This window comes from Biomphalaria glabrata, chromosome 10 (assembly GCF_947242115.1).
Source record: "Biomphalaria glabrata chromosome 10, xgBioGlab47.1, whole genome shotgun sequence".
In the NCBI taxonomy this organism is placed as follows: domain Eukaryota; kingdom Metazoa; phylum Mollusca; class Gastropoda; family Planorbidae; genus Biomphalaria; species Biomphalaria glabrata.
In genome coordinates, this window is record NC_074720.1 from 27,415,529 (window position 1) to 27,431,608 (window position 16,080).

The window sequence follows — 16,080 nt, forward strand, 5'->3', positions numbered from 1 at the left end:
ATGGCCCAGTAAACTTTGCTGTGTGTATTGTTCATGTTGTTCGTGGCAACGCAAAACATGCGCTTTCATGTTAATTGTGTAAACATAATTACAGTACCCAGATGTAGTAGATCTGGAGGAGGTCTATATTAGTAGACAGTATCATAGATCTGACTAGGTACACTGCTATCACTAGACTCCAGTAGATAGATCTAGATCTAGATTGACTAGAGTAGATCAGATGATCTAAAGTTTAGTCTAAAGTCTAAATTATAAAAATAACCATCTATTGACTATTAGCTAGATCTAGTATTATCATCTAATCTAGACTAGTCTAGATTTAGATCAAGTATAACTTAGTATTCTATCTCAGTATTTTGAGATCTATTCAAATATACTACTGTCTAGATCTAGTATTAAGTATTTACTACTCTAGAATTCGGAATCTAGACAGATGTAGATGCAGATTAATTAAGAATTAGACGTCTTAGAGTCAGACTCATTGTCACTCAGTAGAATACTCAGAATAGTATTTAGACTAGTCACTATTTAGACCACCTAATAGATCTATTACTTTTAGTTTAGACTAGTTTTAACAGTGTACAAGACGAAGTTGTCCAGTGCAGTATTCTAAGTATTGGCATTATCAATATCAATCATTTGAGACAGTGGCAGTGTTGAGTGCAGTAATTTTAGTGAACTCAAAAGTGAGTCCTCTAGATCATCAAGTATAGATCTATTAAATCTATATATTAATAATATTATTATATGTATATAATATATATCTTAATCTAGATTCTAGATTTAAAAAATTCTAGATTCTACTAGGTTTCTAGATCTATATATAGTATATATATAGTATATATTATTATTATTATAAATATATAGATATTAGAGTAGAATAGATCTAGTTTAATTTAGTTTAGATCTTGTTTAACCTATTGAGCCTATTGCTAGATCTAGAATAATCTATTCTAGATATTCTAAGACATCTAGATCTACTCTTCTACTTCTAGTCAATCTAGATCTAGACTCTTATAACTCTCTATGTCTATATATCTATAAATAATCTATATAGTAAAAGTATATATATAGATCTAGTCATTTATACTATAGTTATATAGATCTAGAATAATCTAGAATCTATATATAGATTCTTTACAAGAGATCTGTTTTGTTTCCCAAATTGTGTTCTGCAGAACCCTAGTGTTCCTTGAGATCTGGATACTGTGGATAGGTGTTCCATGAATTACTGGAATAATTAACTAGATCTAGATTAAATAAAACTAATTAACTCAATCTATTCTAGTTACAATCTAGTTGGCCACCTTGTGAATTACTCAAAAAAAAAAAGAGTTCCGCTAAATAGATCTAGGCCTACTCAGACTCTCTGCAAATTGTACCGTTAAGAAAAAAAGTTTAGGAAACACTGCTATAGACTAGATCTAGTCAATCTTGTTTAGATATGGACTAGACTGACTAGAGTAAGAGAGAGTCTAGACTTCACAAGATCTACTGTCTAATGATGGCATCATGCATGATCATGACCAACTAGAGACTTGACTTAAAAGGTCTATTAGATATAGAATATAGACTAATAAGTTAGATCTAGATCTATACCTTAGTAAAGCACAGCCCCCACAGTGTTTCCCAAACTTTTGACACACTTCTACCTCTTTTATAATTGTTCTAACGCTAAGTACCCCCTCTTCCAAATGTACTTCCATGAGAAGAATGAAATTGTTTGTGCTGAGATGACAGATCCTTTGGTTCTCTGGTTGATACATGCTGTTCCACATCTAAGAGTCTCTTCTTTTTTCACTTGTGTCTACATATGCCAAAAAAATAATTTCATATAAATATGAAGTTTGAAAGGTAATCTGATGTATTTCAGAACTTTTTCTGTTAAAACTGGATACTATACACATGTTGCATTTGTAACATATTAATAATGAAGTATATTCCTTATGTTTATTTTTTAAAACTGTCTGAAGCCTTTTCCAATAATTGCTCTTCTTCTGCATTTGACCAACCTTCTGGCATGGATGTTGTGTTCATGTTAAATGTTATCCAGTCAACAGTCTCTGTTTAAATCACGAAAATAGTTTTTCAAGCTCATTTGTGAACAGTCTAAATGCTGTGTTATACATTTCAGAGTATCAGCATTAATTTTAGTTGCAGAACTTGTGATAAACCCATAAACAGAGGGAAACTAGTCTACTTACCAACTCTCTTTTGCCATAAATTTAGTTTTGCGATGGCAGTTTTCACTTTAACTTGAAAGTGAAACAAGGGCATTTCTTAGCCTTGTAACAATATGAGGTCATTTAAAACAGAGAATATATCTGCTAAGTATGCTAGTTTACAAAAGTCATTCCCAGTCTTGCAAACATTTTTTCAACTCAAATGTGTCAAAAAGAAAACTTTGAAGTACATAACTCTGTTTGAATGATTAATTTAGAATTTTTTCGTGAGTTAGCCAACTAGCATCAACATGGAATATAACCTGTGTATGACTACGTCCCTTTTCTTCACATACTTGTGCAAAAAGTCATGCTTTCAAAGGACGGTTTTTAAATGTTGTTAGCTATTTTCAAACTGTCATCCAGAACTTCTACATATCATTATTTGTTTCATAACATTAAATATATACTCTTGTGTGAACTACTAAAGGCTGGCAAATTAAAAATTCATCATGAATTTTTAATTTCTTTTTCACATCTAACAAACACCATCGATTTGCAATATCAATATTGACTTGAACACAAGTATAATCTTGATTCTATAATCTAGCTCTATCTATTAGATACTATAGACTCTATAGGTCCTAATCACAAACTTCAAAGTTCCTTAAGTTTTAATTTAATTTGGTTCCTGACAACATGCACTTCCTGCTCTAAGGAAAAGGAAGTTTTTCATAGGTTTAGACTTTTTAAACTAGAATTGACTAGATCTACATCTGTTATAGATTTACTGTCACTAGAGTCAAGACCCTAATCTGTATTACTTGATTTATTAGTGTAGAACTAGTTACTAGAATCAAATCAATATAAAGACTATAGTAAATTCTTTTTTCTAGTCTCTAGACTCTAGATTTAGATAGATTACATCAATCTAGATATAGTAGAATTAATATAGATATATCTATATTTATTTAAGCTCTATATTGCTTTTGGTAAGCCCCCTTTTTTGTCAGTTTTTGTTGTCCATCTGGCATTGAAACTGTTACATGGGCAGCATAGTGTGAATGTGGAATGGTGCGAATGCGTGATAGGAGAGAATGATCCAGAAATGGAGTAATGTAAACGAATTTATTATTGATATATTATTAATTGTTAATCAAGATTTAATCTACTATATATGAGTCTGTTGGTGTATGATTAAGAGTCTCATGTGCTCGCAACGCTCTATCACCCAAGAATTCTAGTATCTTTTTTTTTTAAACCTCAACACACAAAATGTAATAAAACAATAAAGTTATAGGCCTATGATCTACATTTCATTTTTGTTTGTATAAATGTTGGCTTCTTATGAAATAATAAATGATTCTTTGGTAATTCTGAATGAGTGCATGGGTCAGCCATCTTTGTTACTTTTTGTTATTGTTTATGTTCCAAAGAAATCCCAAGTTAGTGTTCTTAAAAATACCAAGAATTAACATATCTCCAGTGTTTTCAAAAGCAATACTATTTTCTTTTTAATTTTGAATTGATGTTAATATAATAGGTTGCTTGTTGTTCAGTCTTTTTTTTTTATTTTTCAAATATTGTCAAGTTTGAATTTTCTTACCAATATTTAAAAAAAATAAAATTGATGTGTTACTTCTTTTTTGTTTTTATCTTCCTTTATCTATGTCTTTTGAAATGTACCAGAATATCTAAATATGTTGTTGGCTTTGTGGTATTTTTAAAATTTTCATTTCTCTTATAAACTTGTTTTAAATGTTTATTTTATATATATATATAACTTTTGCCACATAAAGGTCACAGCTGGGACTGCTTAGCCATGGGAAATACTGCATTAATCTTCTGACTCAAAGACAGACTTAGAGCTTATTATTATTATTATTATATATAGATCTAGATTTAGTGTGGCTTATAAACATGAGTTGTGGCTTATAAACATGACATCGAAAACAATAAATTTAATTTCAGGGGAGATGGGAGTTAAACAATAAAGAGAGCCGGGGGGGGGGGGGGGAAGGAGGAGAACAGAAAGATGGAAAGATATAAAATTATGACTACATGAAAAAGAAAAAAAAAGCAAATTTGTTGTGAGCAATGACATAAACTTGTATTAGTTCATGTTCTCATGTCAATAAGTTCAATAATTTGCTTTTTTTTTTCTAATTATTTATACATGCTTTTTATGATTTTCTGTGCTAAGCACTGCTACTTAAATAATTTGGAAGGCCTCTAAACAATATATATATAACAATAGGACTAAATAGAGTATATAGGTTTAACAATGTGAACAATATGTTTCAGTACCATTTATTACCAAAATGTAAATGACCTTGTCATATCAACATATTAGTTTGTTATACTAGTTAGATCTAGAGTCTATAGGCTTTAGGCAGGGCCGGAGTGAAGTAGGTGGAGGCCCCGGGGCAAGATTTTTATGGAGTCCCCTACAATTTTTCAAAAGCTTTAATAAAGATCTAATTATAAATAAAAATACTTATATCAAAAAGCATGCTTGAAGAAAGAAAGTTTTTATAAAATTAATCTCAATTTCCTTGTAGAAAAATATTTAATATGCATATTTTAGTTTTTAAAAGTGTTTATTTTTTAGTTTATGGGGGTAAAGCCTTGTCGTATATCCAGGGCTGTATTTAATTATTCCGAGCATGCCACAAGCAACATTTCTTAATCACAACATTTTTCCAGCCTTATAAATGCCAAAAAATGTTAGAAAAAGAACAAACTTTAAAGTTTCTGACCTGTGGAATTTTGGATATATTTTTGTGGAGTCCCTGGGGCTCTAGATTTAAAGTGTGTTTCCTGCTTTTATTTTGAAATGTTTGTTGCTCTCTGGGGTGTAAGAGATATCACAATGTTCTGTTTAATCTACTATTACTCCTATGTGTAATTGCTGTTAAATAGTATAGTTGTGTAATTGCTGTTAAATAGTGTAGTCAAGGTGTCATAGCTCACAAATCTTTCTCCATTTGGAATTTTACGTGTCCAGAAATTCATTGTAATGTGGCTGGTGTTGAAATCAGTTGTTTTAACTATATATTTGGTTGTTTTATCTGAATCAAAGTTTTAAACAATTTTTGGGCATACAAATCTATGCCTAAAGAGCTGTTAGTGAATCTGTGAAAAACAAAAGTGCCAATGAACTTGCTTATTATGTGTACAATTTTTGTTATTGCTTCAATTTCACTTGGCTGCTGTTGGTATTTATCTTACATCTTCACTGATTAAAGCTTGATTTTGATTGTCCAGATTTTCTTGTTTTATGGTGTGTTGTAAACATAGATACAAAATATAGATGAATGCTTTAAAAGCTAACAATGCTCCACAATTTTGTGCACATATTATACAACTGTAAAAATTATTATGGACTTCTTTTTATTTGGGTATACCATTTCAAAAAAAAAAAATTCTTCAATTTAATTGATTGCTGAATTTCAAAATTATTATTTTCAATTTTACTATTTTGTAAAAAACAAATGTTATTGCTACATATTGTTACATCTTTGGATTGTATGTCTTCCATGTCATGTGTCCAATTTGGCCACTTGCTGATAATGGAAACATGGAAGTATTAAGTTGTAACAAAGTCAGCAGTGACTAATTATACTTCAAAAAGATGACCTACTAGATATCTATCATTGTATGGCTTCAGCTACAACAGAGATATTCTACCCTTTCTCTATTAAATTCATATTTGATTTTGTGTTTTGTCTAACAAGAGTACATCTATCACTTATTCCAATACTAGCTTTTTTTTTTCAAACTTTGTCAGCCCTTTTTCTTTATTTCATTCATGCACACAAAAAAAAAAAAAGTTCAGCACATTATTTCCCCATTTTGAAAATCTGAGCACCCCCCCCCCTCCTTTTTTCGTTTTTATCTTTTTTTATATGTAATAAATACCATATATTGTAATTCCTTGAAACATTTAGAAACTGTATAGTTGTTACTATTGTTCAATAAATAATTAAAAAAAAAAAAAATAATTCATTTAATGGCAAAATTATTTATTATGAATTTTAGTTTTAATCTATTTCATAAAATGTGATAAATCTAGAGACAATGTTTAATAAAGTTTCCACTTCTACTCTGTGTCTGTAATGGTGGTTAAGTGATTGATGCAAGTATGCAATATTTAAGCAGGTTCCACTGTTTCAATTTTCTTTCAAATTTATATTACTTTATTAACCATACCTATTTCTTTTTCATGTCTTATTTCACTATTCACTAAGAACTAATTAAAACACACACACACTTTTTGAAGTTCTTAGGCCTTTTCCTTGGGGCAATTAGTTGATAACAATGATCTTGATAGAAGAAAGAAAGACAATAGTTTTTTCTATTGTGTGTTATCATTGTGTATCAGCTAACCCTATTGTCTTTTTAATACCTTAAGTGCTTTGTAGATTTTGTCACCAAACTCTACCTCAGTGATTAAACCTAGTGTTCATATCTTTATCATTCACTATAATGGGTTCAGAGATTGGAAAAAAAAGTTTTTATAATGTGTCGTTTCACTTGAAATGTTCAATATTACTTAAATAAAGTCCATAATGTAGTAACTAATTATTATTGGTATTTGATGATTTCATCGTCCCGAGACATGACGTTAAACTGCGCTCCTCTTTCCTTAGCACTTTTGGAGCTCAAAAGTGCCCTACTTCTTTTCTATCATTGTGTCTGCCTCCTCTTTTCCTAAGTCTGCCTTCATTGATCATCACACTGTCTCCTTAACTTTAAATTCTCACTACGTCCTAGACCAGTCCGTTTGCCGTGGACTGCGACGGGTAAGGGGGGATAAAGAGATCCTGGTGTTTGAGCGGTGGCTATCTGAGGATAAACCACAACAACACAATACTTTGGCTCCAAGTTCCCCTAGACCTGAGACCCAGATGGCCCGCTCTGGGTCAACCGGCTGGTCATGCCGAGCTACCAGCATAGGTCGTCGGTGGCTGGAGGGTCAATCAGGGAGCTGCTGTATCGGACACATGGCCGATGTAGCAGCTGACTGAGTATAGCACCTGTGTAGCCCTGGCGGGCTCATTCTGGACATCCGAATGGCCCGTCCCCTTGTTGGACTCGATGGCGGGTGGGGAGCACAGGTGCCGAATTAACCAAAATATATATGGACAAAAAACACACACACAAAACTACTTGCCCCAGACCTATGTCTGGGCAAGAAACGACGAATTGACGATAAAAAAGAGGAGGTCCCAAAAAGCTGTGCCACCTGGCCATCATTTCTGGTGGTTAGATGCACAGAGGAGGGAAAAAGCCTGACCAAGTTGAGCCCTTTTATTATCTATAAGGGACTCAAGTCAGTAGTGGGAGAGCCCAAGAGTGTGTCTAAGCTACACAAAACAATGGAACTCCTTGTAGAAGTAGACAGCAAGACACACTCTGATGGGCTTTTAAGATGCAGAAGACTCTGTGATCTCCAAGTGGAAGTCATGCCACACAAGAGTCTGAACACCAGCAGAGGTGTAATCAGCTCTAGGGACCTACTGGAATGTTCCGAGAAGGAAATAGTGGAGGGCATTGAAGGAGTCACCCATGCCCGGCGCATTACCAGGCGCAGGGAGGGTGAGGAGGTCAAAACCGCCACTATTATCCTCACATTCGGAACTAGGACACCGCCAGAGTATGTGAAGGCAGGATACCTACGAGTTCCAGTGAGGCCCTACATACCTAACCCCATGAGGTGCTTCAAGTGCCAGGGTTATGGACACGGCGCGGCAGTCTGTAAGAGGAACACTGTGTGTGCCAGATGTGCTGGAGAGGGTCATGAGGACAAGGGCTGCACAGCCCAGTTCAAATGCCCAAACTGTCAAGCTGGCCACTCAGCCTACTCCAAGGACTGCCCTGTGTGGAAACAGGAGGTTGCCGTGCAGGAGTACAAGGCAAGAAACGGATGTACCTTTAGCCAGGCGAAATCGGCTGTACTGGCCCTACCCAAGGGCCAATTCGGCTTGACAAAGACCTACGCCCAGGCTGTTGCTAAGAAAGGAAGATCCATAGCCACACAGACGGACACATTGACCCCACCACCCCCTCCTCCTCCCCCAACTCAGAAGAAAACACCGCCAAAGAACACACCTCTGAAGAAACAAGAAAGCCCTGTTGTCATGCTAAAGAACAGGTTCTCTGTGCTCGCTGATGAGAGCATGGAGACTGAGCAGCATGTCAAAACCAATACTCCGGGAGAACCCGGAGACATCATGTCTGACACAGGTTCTCCTCAGAGAACCCAGCCAGACACCCCAACCTCTACTGAGTTAGAGGTTGACCAACTCCCTAAGGGGAGAAATCAAAGCGGAGAGGATGCCCGAGGTGAGAGAGGAGGAAATAACCTCCGCTCTAACCAGAGGGATCTCCCCTCTCCAGAGAGAAAGACTTCCCCCAAAAGGGGGTTGTCCTCCTCTCCATCCAAACCCAAGAATAAAAATACCAAGGTCACTGGAATAAAGGGAAACCCCTCCGGGGGCCTCCCAAGGCCAAATAGCTCCAAGTAGGTCATCTAGAATAAGCCATGGATTCCAGAATTGTACAGTGGAATTGTAGAGGCCTCAAGGCCAATTACGAGGAAATGCAGCTACTGATGGACTCTGAGACTCCTGTAGCTGTCTGCTTACAGGAAACATTTCTAAAAGATTGCATCAGCTTCCGAAGCTACCGTGCTTACACCAAGAATGTTGAGGATGCAGAGAGAGCATCAGGTGGAGTCTGTATCCTTGTGAAGGATAGCATCCCCCATGAGAGGGTAGAACTACAGACCACACTACAGGCCGTAGCAGCTAGGATAACCCTTCACAAGGTTATCACTTGCTGCAGCCTGTATCTACCACCAGGCGCTCCATTAAACCGAACAGACATGGAGGACCTATTGAAACAACTCCCCCGGCCTTATTTAATCCTTGGGGATTTCAATGCCCATAACACCATGTGGGGATCCAACAATACCGACACAAGAGGTCGTATGCTGGAGGATATCTTCCTCCAACATGATTTATGCATACTTAATGATGCATCACCGACCTACTTGCACCCAGGAACTGGATCATTCACATGCATTGACCTCACCGTATGCGTCCCCGGACTTCTGGACGATTTTAAATGGTCAGTTAGCAATGATCTACGGGGAAGTGATCACTTCCCAATCATCATTACTAACAATCTCCCTTCATTGGGACGACCTCAGCGGTGGAAACTGAATAAGGCCGATTGGGAACAATTCCAAAAAAGATGCTCTGAGGATATCACAGAAAATATCCTCCATGAACAGAACCCAGCTGATACCTTTGCTAGCAAGCTACTAAGTATAGCCAGGAAAGTTGTACCCCTAACCTCTGCAAATCCAAAACGGCCTAGCAAACCATGGTTTGATACAGCTTGCAAAAGTGCTATTGGTGATAGGAAAAAACGACTGGCTGCATTTATAAAGAATCCTTCCCAGGAAAACCTAAAGCTATTCAGGATAGCTAGAGCAAAGGCTAGACAAACCATACGGTCAGCCAAAAGGAATTCCTGGAGAAGTTTTGTCGGCAGTCTGGATGCCAAAACTTCTGCTAGAGCGGTTTGGAAGGCAGTAAGGCGAATCAAAGGGAAAGAATCAAATGCAATAGGGCATTTGAAAAACCAAGGACGAACTGTCACGTCCCCCAGAGAAATAGCTGACTGCCTTGCATCCTCAATAGCAGAAAAATCATCCACTGCACACTACACGCCAGAGTTCCAAAAAGTCAAAACCAGGGAGGAAAGACACCCCATTGATTTCAGGTCAGAGAACAATGAAGACTACAACAAACCGCTCTCGCTTGAGGAACTGAGGGAATCGCTGGACAAGTCACATGACACAGCGCCTGGAGAAGACGAAATCCATTACCAATTCCTCAAGCACCTTCCCGAACCCTCATTGGCAGTCCTACTAGGGGTCTATAACTGTGTGTGGCAAACAGGCGCTTTCCCAAACAGCTGGAGGAAAGCCACAGTTATACCGATACCTAAACCGGGAAGAGACGGCTCTGACCCAGCTAACTATCGACCAATAGCACTAACAAGCTGCATCTGCAAAACCATGGAAAGAATGATTAACAGTAGGCTGGTCTGGTACCTGGAAAGGAATAAAGTGATCTCAAACTACCAGTGCGGATTCCGGCAGGGGCGGACAACAACTGACCACCTGGTAAGGCTGGAAGCTTATATTAGAAATGCATTACTCAGAAGAGAACATCTAGTAGCTGTATTCTTCGATATAGAAAAGGCCTATGACACAACCTGGAAACATGGCATTCTACGTGACCTGGCGCTTATGGGGCTTAAGGGACACCTCCCCCGTTTTGTGGAGGAATTCCTGAAAGATCGAAAATTTCAGGTCCGAGTGGGCAACTCCGCTTCTGACACTCATGACCAGGAAATGGGTGTACCCCAGGGCAGCATTCTGTCAGTCACCCTGTTCAACATTAAAATAAATAGCATCATAAATGCGCTGTCCCCTGGCATAGAGTGCTCTTTGTATGTTGATGACTTTGTCATTCTTACTTATGGGAAAAACATGAACACCTTAGAAAGGAAATTACAGTTATGTTTAAACAAAATTCAGGGTTGGGCAAACTATAATGGTTTCAAATTCTCTGACTCCAAAACAGTTAGTATGCATTTTTGTAATCTAAGGGGGCTCCACCCAGACCCTGAACTATTTATACACAAAAAGAAGATCCCTGTCATCCCATCATCATTTGATGATTTCATACATTTGGATTGATCTCCTCTCTTATTTTCATAATTAAGTTCTACAACATATTCTGTATTCTTCTTTTCTTTAAAATCTTTTGAACACAATATATCAGTTTTGTATTGCATTACAGAGAGCAATTTCTCATCCATTAGTGTTAGCCATGATAACTTATAGTTTGCATTTGAGTGATATTAATAGAATTTTAAAAAGTAAAATAGTAATAATATGGGTACATGAAAGGCTTACATATTTGATTAAGGTAACCCATTGTTAAATACTGGTCTAAAATTACTTCTTATAGTGTACATGTTCATTTATTTCCACCACCAAGTCTCATTAACCATAGTGTGGTGAGGCTCTAATCTTGTTCATGTGTTACGACATGATGCACACTTGATGAGATCTTTTGAATGTCTTTTTACCAGATTGGCATTTGTAAACTAATCATTAGAGTTAAGAGACATTATTACAGATATTAGATCTAATAGGCTCTGGCCACTTGTAATACACAGCAAAAAAAAAGAAAAAAAAAATCCTCCCCTCTCTTTTTTTTTAAGTTTGTAAAGAAATATAGGTCAGTGTTCTGGTTGCTACAGCCTTGGTAAACACTTTTCTGGTTACTATGTCAGTGCAGGCTGTCTTGCTAGGCCACTTTAGATTTGAAAAGCTATTGATTTCTTGAGCACTGACATCAATCAGTTTGTGCACACTTCTGAATATTTTTTGTTGTTGCAATCAAGTTAAATCTGACATCTTTTGACAGTTGCTTGTCTTTGTCATTAAAAACTGGTGTTACAGAAATCATTAATATTCGTGTAATACCCCTTTGAAAAAAAGGAAAATAAAAAAAAAAGTTTAATAAAGCTGAAATTACAAACTTTTGAACATTTTTGTTTTAATTTTTTAAATACAAAATTTAGTTCAATGTTCAAATAGTTTGCTAAGTAAGAGAAAAAAACAACCTCTAATCATAAACACATGATAAACATAAACATCTAGAAAGTAATAGATTGTAAGCACTTTGATTCTAAACTATTTGTATTTCTATTACATACTGTATTTCTGTCTTCTTTAGGTTCTAGAATGGAGGTCATTCAAACAAAGCTGCATGAATTTAACCATTTTTATGAATGGGCTTTCAGTGTGGCAGGTAACTGAAATATTTATTTGTATTTATATTGATATAAAATACTTGCATTGTTTCTTACTTACTTTGTTCATACATTATTGTATTTAACTTAATTGCTAGCAAATCGCTTAGTCTTTCATAAAACACATTTTTTGTGTGTGCTATATATGTACAGTATAGTATCTAGGTTGGAGAAGGGTTTATAATATAGTTTATAAGTACTGCAATAAATAAACTGTTTCTACTTCAGGGATTTTGGTTATTTGAGTGGTTCTAGGGTAACCAAGAGAATGGAGGGATCACTGTAGGATTTGTAGGTTTTTTTTTTGAACGATAACTCATCATCTAAAATCAACACTTTGAACACCCCACATATCAGATCTGGATAAAGTGGGCAGCAACTCTGTCAGGGCTAGAGCAGAGAGAGATTTTAAACATCTTTTGTTCTACTATCAGCAGAGTATTTAAAAGTCATAGATTCTGCACAATGACTTAGAAGCCTGATGCCGTATTACTGTCTTTGTTAACAAAAACTGGGTTTTAATGTTAAAGTTTCAACTAGTGCATTGTTTGATATTTTATATTGTTTCATTATGATAATTATAACTATTATATTGGTAAGGCTGACATGAATTATAATCAAACTAGATCTATATAGCTCTCTATTTGGATGAAATAACATTTACTGTTTCCTAAAAAAGAGAGAGAACATAATAATGTACTGTTCCTTTTTGTAGATGAGCGTGTATCTGACTGGCCCTTAATGTGGGGCTACTCTCCAACTCTGGCCATCACTGCCCTATATCTTCTGGCTGTGAACACATTGCCCAAGTTCATGGAAAACAGGCCGGCATTCAATTTGAAGTACACACTGGTCATCTATAACTTTATCTGTGTCCTCATCAACTTTCATATATGTTCAGAAGTAAGTTTAGAACTTGGTTCTCATTGAACACTTACAAATATACCCTCATTCGTTTGTTTGTCATTTGTTTTGTTTAAGCACTTACAAATATACCCTCATTCATTTGTTTGTCATTTGTTTTGTTTAAGCACTTACAAATATACCTTGGTTAATTTATTTGTCAATTTTGGGAAGGTCAAAGATATTTAAAATACTGGGTATTTTGATTTGATTGTTCCTAGTAATAATAAGTATAGTAATAATCTGTATTATCCATTACACCATGCAAACCATAAATAACTATAGAAAACATAATATACACTCAAAATTTACATGTGAAATGTGTATATCAGATAGTTTAATTGTATTAAATATTTGTTTTATAATTGTTTCTTAGAAATAAGTCTCATTCTTATAAATCTTTTGCTAGTAATTATACAAACTTATCTTATCTTATATAATACAGACGTTACTTCAAAAAAGAAGATGATTACGTCCTACGCGTCATGCATTTAGTCATGCATATTAACCAATGACTTAAATTCAGCCAAGTCACTGGTTTTCCTGGCTAGCTCAGGCAACCCATTCCATGCTCTTATAGCACTAGGGAAGAAGGAGTATTTGTACAAATTTGTCCTAGCATATGGGACGAGGAATGTGCCTTTATCTTTGTGTCTTTCAGAGTATTTTATTAAATTTTGTTTTTGTATTTGAAGATTATGGTTCAGTGTTTTATGTATGATTGCTACTTTACTTTTGAGCCTTCTGTCCTGAAGGCTTTCTAAATTTAGTGATTTTACTAAAGGTGTTACTCTAGTCAAATGTGAATATTCGTTTGTTATGAATCGCACTGCTCTATTTTGTGTCTGTTCTAGTTTCTTAATGTTTTCTTGAGTTGAGGGGTCCCAAACAGAGGATGCATATTCTATTATTGGCCTAACCAAGGTTAAATAACATTTTAGTTTTATGTTCTTATTTGATTTATAGAAATTTCTTTTAATAAATCCTAATGCTTTGTTTGATTTTTTTGTAGTTTCATCAATATGTGGATTCCATGACAGTTTTTCATTTATTATTTAAACTATTTAAACAATCTCATAAACACATCAAACTTTAATTATTTTGAAATATCCAATGTTTGATTTTATCCAATCCAAATCTTAATGTGACATGTTTTCTGTTTAAAAAAAAAAAAAAAAAAAAAGCTACAAGCAATTGTATACAGAGTGTCAGTAAGAAATAAAATTCACTAGCAATCAAATCCTGACACACACAAATCAGAACATTAATGTAATGAACTAACATCAATGTTTTACTTACTTTAAAACTGTCTCTGTCTGTACAGCTGCTGATATCCTCGACTATGCTAGGGTACAGTTATTCTTGTCAGCCTGTCAGCTACACCTATGACCCCTATGAAATCAGAGTAAGTTCATTCTACTTTTGAAACTCTTGGTTTAGCTTTTGCTCTTCTATCCAAACACAAAAATATAATTTAACAATGTAGTTTGTTATAGAACAAGCAATAACCTTTTTTTGTAACCTTATTGAGCTTTTGTAATATAATAGTTTCCATTGTGTAATGTAAGTAAATAGTTTCAGGTTTAGGTATTATTGAGTCACCTGCTACAATGTTATGTGAAATGTTTCCCCCATCATGCCTTGCAGATTGCTAAAGCCTTGTGGTGGTTCTATTTCTCCAAGTGTGTGGAAATGTTAGACACAATATTCTTTATACTCAGGAAGAAGAACAATCAAGTCAGCTTTCTCCATGTGTATCATCATGCCACCATGTTTCCTATTTGGTACATTGGTGTCAAGTGGGTGGCAGGTGGTCAATGTAAGTAGCGACTTGTTAGATTTTGGTGTAATGCAGGTACTGGTCAGTTTTTACTGTATTTTCATGCATATAAACTGCAGGTTATACAATTGTGTACAAATGAAGGACAACTGTGTGTGGGTTCTACAAAGGTGCAGGGTTTACAAAATGTCACATGTGTGTTGCACTCTATGCACTGCTTGTTGGAACAACAACTGGAACACAATTGCATGTCTAGGGACAGAGGTCTAATGAACAACAACTGGAGCACAATTGTATGTCTAGGGACAGAGGTCTAATGAACAATAACTGGAACACAATTGTATGTCTAGGGACAGAGGTCTAATGAACAACAACTGGAACACAATTGTATGTCTAGGGACAGAGGTCTAATGAACAACAACTGGAACACAATTGTATGTCTAGGGACAGAGGTCTAATGAACAACAACTGGAACACAATTGTATGTCTAGGGACAGAGGTCTAATGAACAACAACTTAATGTACCGGTAGTTAATGCTTTGCAATTATTTTGTAATTAGTGCGGGCTATATGCATATGTGGGTATTTATGCAAAATATTGTAAAGTATTGGCTTGATCAGTCACATTAGATTCTGCCCAGTCTCAAGACAAAACCAAAACCAGTGACTCATCTGGGCGCATTATTGTCTTCTCAGACATAAGGAGCCATATATATATATTCTATTTTCATTGTCAAACTTTCTCATTCACTATTTCACTGCATGTAAGAATAGATCAAACCTCAGTCTAATGCAAACAATAAATAAACTTGCTTAATATTGGTTCACAATACTTTACCCCTAACTGTTTTGACCTTTTCTGATGAGCTAATATTTGGAAATGGACAAGTTGTTATAACTGTTAAACTGATAAAATGAATGAGTCATTAAGTATTTCTAATACACTAGGGTTATAATCTAAATTGCATTTTTTCTAATGATCTAGTTCATTGATTCCTTTCTTGCACATTTATTTTAACTTTGAACTAAATAATTACTTTATTGTAATTGAAGACTGTAGACTCATTATAAATAAATTATGGCTGTTATATAGCGCTACTTTCATGCTTATAGCATGCTCAGAGGGCTTTGGTCCAATCTCAGTTGTGGACTAGTGGATCTAGGAGAAGGTTTTTCCATGCTGCCTTCAGGCGCTCAGTAAACACAACTCTGCCTGAGTCGGGTGTCGAACCTCGAGCCTCCTTCATAGGTAGCCAAGCCAAGTTCAAGCACTTAGCCTCTCGACCACACATTCTGGAATAAAAGCTTTGAAGTAAATAATTACTTTATTGT

At 35.5% G+C, this 16,080-nt stretch overlaps 1 protein-coding gene across 5 annotated transcripts in view; it reads left to right on the forward strand.

The window, feature by feature from the left end:
• Positions 1–16,080, forward strand: part of LOC106062718 (elongation of very long chain fatty acids protein 4-like) — a 33,071-nt gene that overhangs the window by 5,250 nt on the left and 11,741 nt on the right. Inside the window, exons 1-6 of one of the 5 annotated variants that reach the window (XM_013221029.2) lie at positions 20–157; positions 560–686; positions 11,990–12,064; positions 12,781–12,968; positions 14,293–14,373; positions 14,616–14,787. In XM_013221029.2, the coding sequence (XP_013076483.2) occupies positions 11,998–12,064; positions 12,781–12,968; positions 14,293–14,373; positions 14,616–14,787 (508 nt within the window). In that variant the 5' untranslated portion in view covers positions 20–157; positions 560–686; positions 11,990–11,997. Of the gene's footprint in view, positions 1–17; positions 158–559; positions 687–11,989; positions 12,065–12,780; positions 12,969–14,292; positions 14,374–14,615; positions 14,788–16,080 lie in introns of those variants that run through there. The other 4 variants (XM_013221030.2, XM_013221032.2, XM_013221033.2 and 1 more) reach the window with 4 other exon arrangements.